This window comes from Echinococcus granulosus (genome assembly GCF_000524195.1).
Source record: "Echinococcus granulosus chromosome Unknown EG_S00316, whole genome shotgun sequence".
Lineage (NCBI taxonomy): Eukaryota > Metazoa > Platyhelminthes > Cestoda > Cyclophyllidea > Taeniidae > Echinococcus > Echinococcus granulosus.
This window is the reverse complement of record NW_020170696.1, coordinates 4,603-5,660: the sequence shown is the minus strand read 5'-3', so window position 1 is coordinate 5,660 and position 1,058 is coordinate 4,603. Positions and strand designations below refer to the sequence as shown.

General features: G+C 44.4%; 1 protein-coding gene across 1 annotated transcript in view; it reads left to right on the top strand. All coding sequences in view use genetic code 11, as the record gives it.

The window, feature by feature from the left end:
* Positions 1 to 228: 228 nt before the first annotated feature.
* The window catches only part of EGR_10972 (PIM1 peptidase (S16 family)), a gene marked incomplete at both ends in the record, with an annotated part of 5,122 nt that continues 4,292 nt past the window's right edge, over positions 229 to 1,058 (top strand). Inside the window, 3 exons of the mRNA XM_024500221.1 lie at positions 229 to 396; positions 580 to 725; positions 787 to 863. Coding sequence (XP_024345364.1) covers positions 229 to 396; positions 580 to 725; positions 787 to 863 — 391 coding nt within the window. The remainder of the gene's footprint in view (positions 397 to 579; positions 726 to 786; positions 864 to 1,058) is intronic.

Here is a 1,058-nt window from a genome sequence, read left to right as displayed (position 1 = left end):
CTACCCATGTGCTGTCACTGACGCTGTTATTTCGAATACTCTCTGGATTAACACGTCCATTAACAAATTGACGATTGTTTTCTACCGTTCGTGAACTACCACCTAACAAGGCAGTATTTGGTGGTCAATATTTGTCCAATGCGTCTTTCTCCGTTCTTTGTCTTCCTAGAACGTCACAGGTTAGCGAAAGATAAGTTTGTGCTCTGATGGACAATTACTTTATTAATTATGGTATGCTTTGGTAAGAAAAATCAGGTTATTAATATCGTTCTTCCTCCACAAGCATCAGAAAGCCCCATGCAGCTCCTTGAGGGTCGGAAGGTGGTGCGAGTCCAACTGGCATGCCCCGCAGCACGCTTTTCCGCTTTTCACTCAAAATATTCCCGTGTCTCCGTCGTAACGATTACTCCACCTCCTCTGTTTCCCAAATTTGCAAAGTGTTGGAGACTGCGAGTCAAACATTAGTGGAGCTCACTAGTTTCAAGATGGTTGGTTTCTGAAGGCGAATCCGTCCGAGTTAGTTGGATTTATTCTTCATGTCTGCAGTATTTGTCATTTTGCTGGTCTTTTATTATGCAGTCATGTCCATTTTCACTAATAAATCGTAATGCTTCCGATGTGGTCCACGGTCTGGACAAACTGCATCGAATTGGGCCATTCCTTCAAATACCCAAGTGGAATGATACGTGTGAGAAGATCGTCACGCTCGTGGTCGGCCACCGCAAGTGCGTGTGATTGCATCTGTTCATCTTTGTTGTTAAATAACTCCTCTCATGGAATTTGTAGGATCCACATCGTGAAAGCGGTTTCTGACATTCGGGCTGATGCTAATAGTGACTCGATGTTAGATGATGGAAAGCCAAGTGAGTGTTTTTTGCTTTGCAAGCATCGACTTAAACATGTGGTCCTTGTCAAGACTGGTGTGTTTGTTGCCCACTTTCCTTGTCATCGGTGCAGACCGACTGTCGAATGTGTTGCTGGCTGGTCGGCCAATATTGGAAGCTTGTGATGTTCCCATTTTAGGGTGTGGCCACATCACTCGTCCCATTTTTAGCATT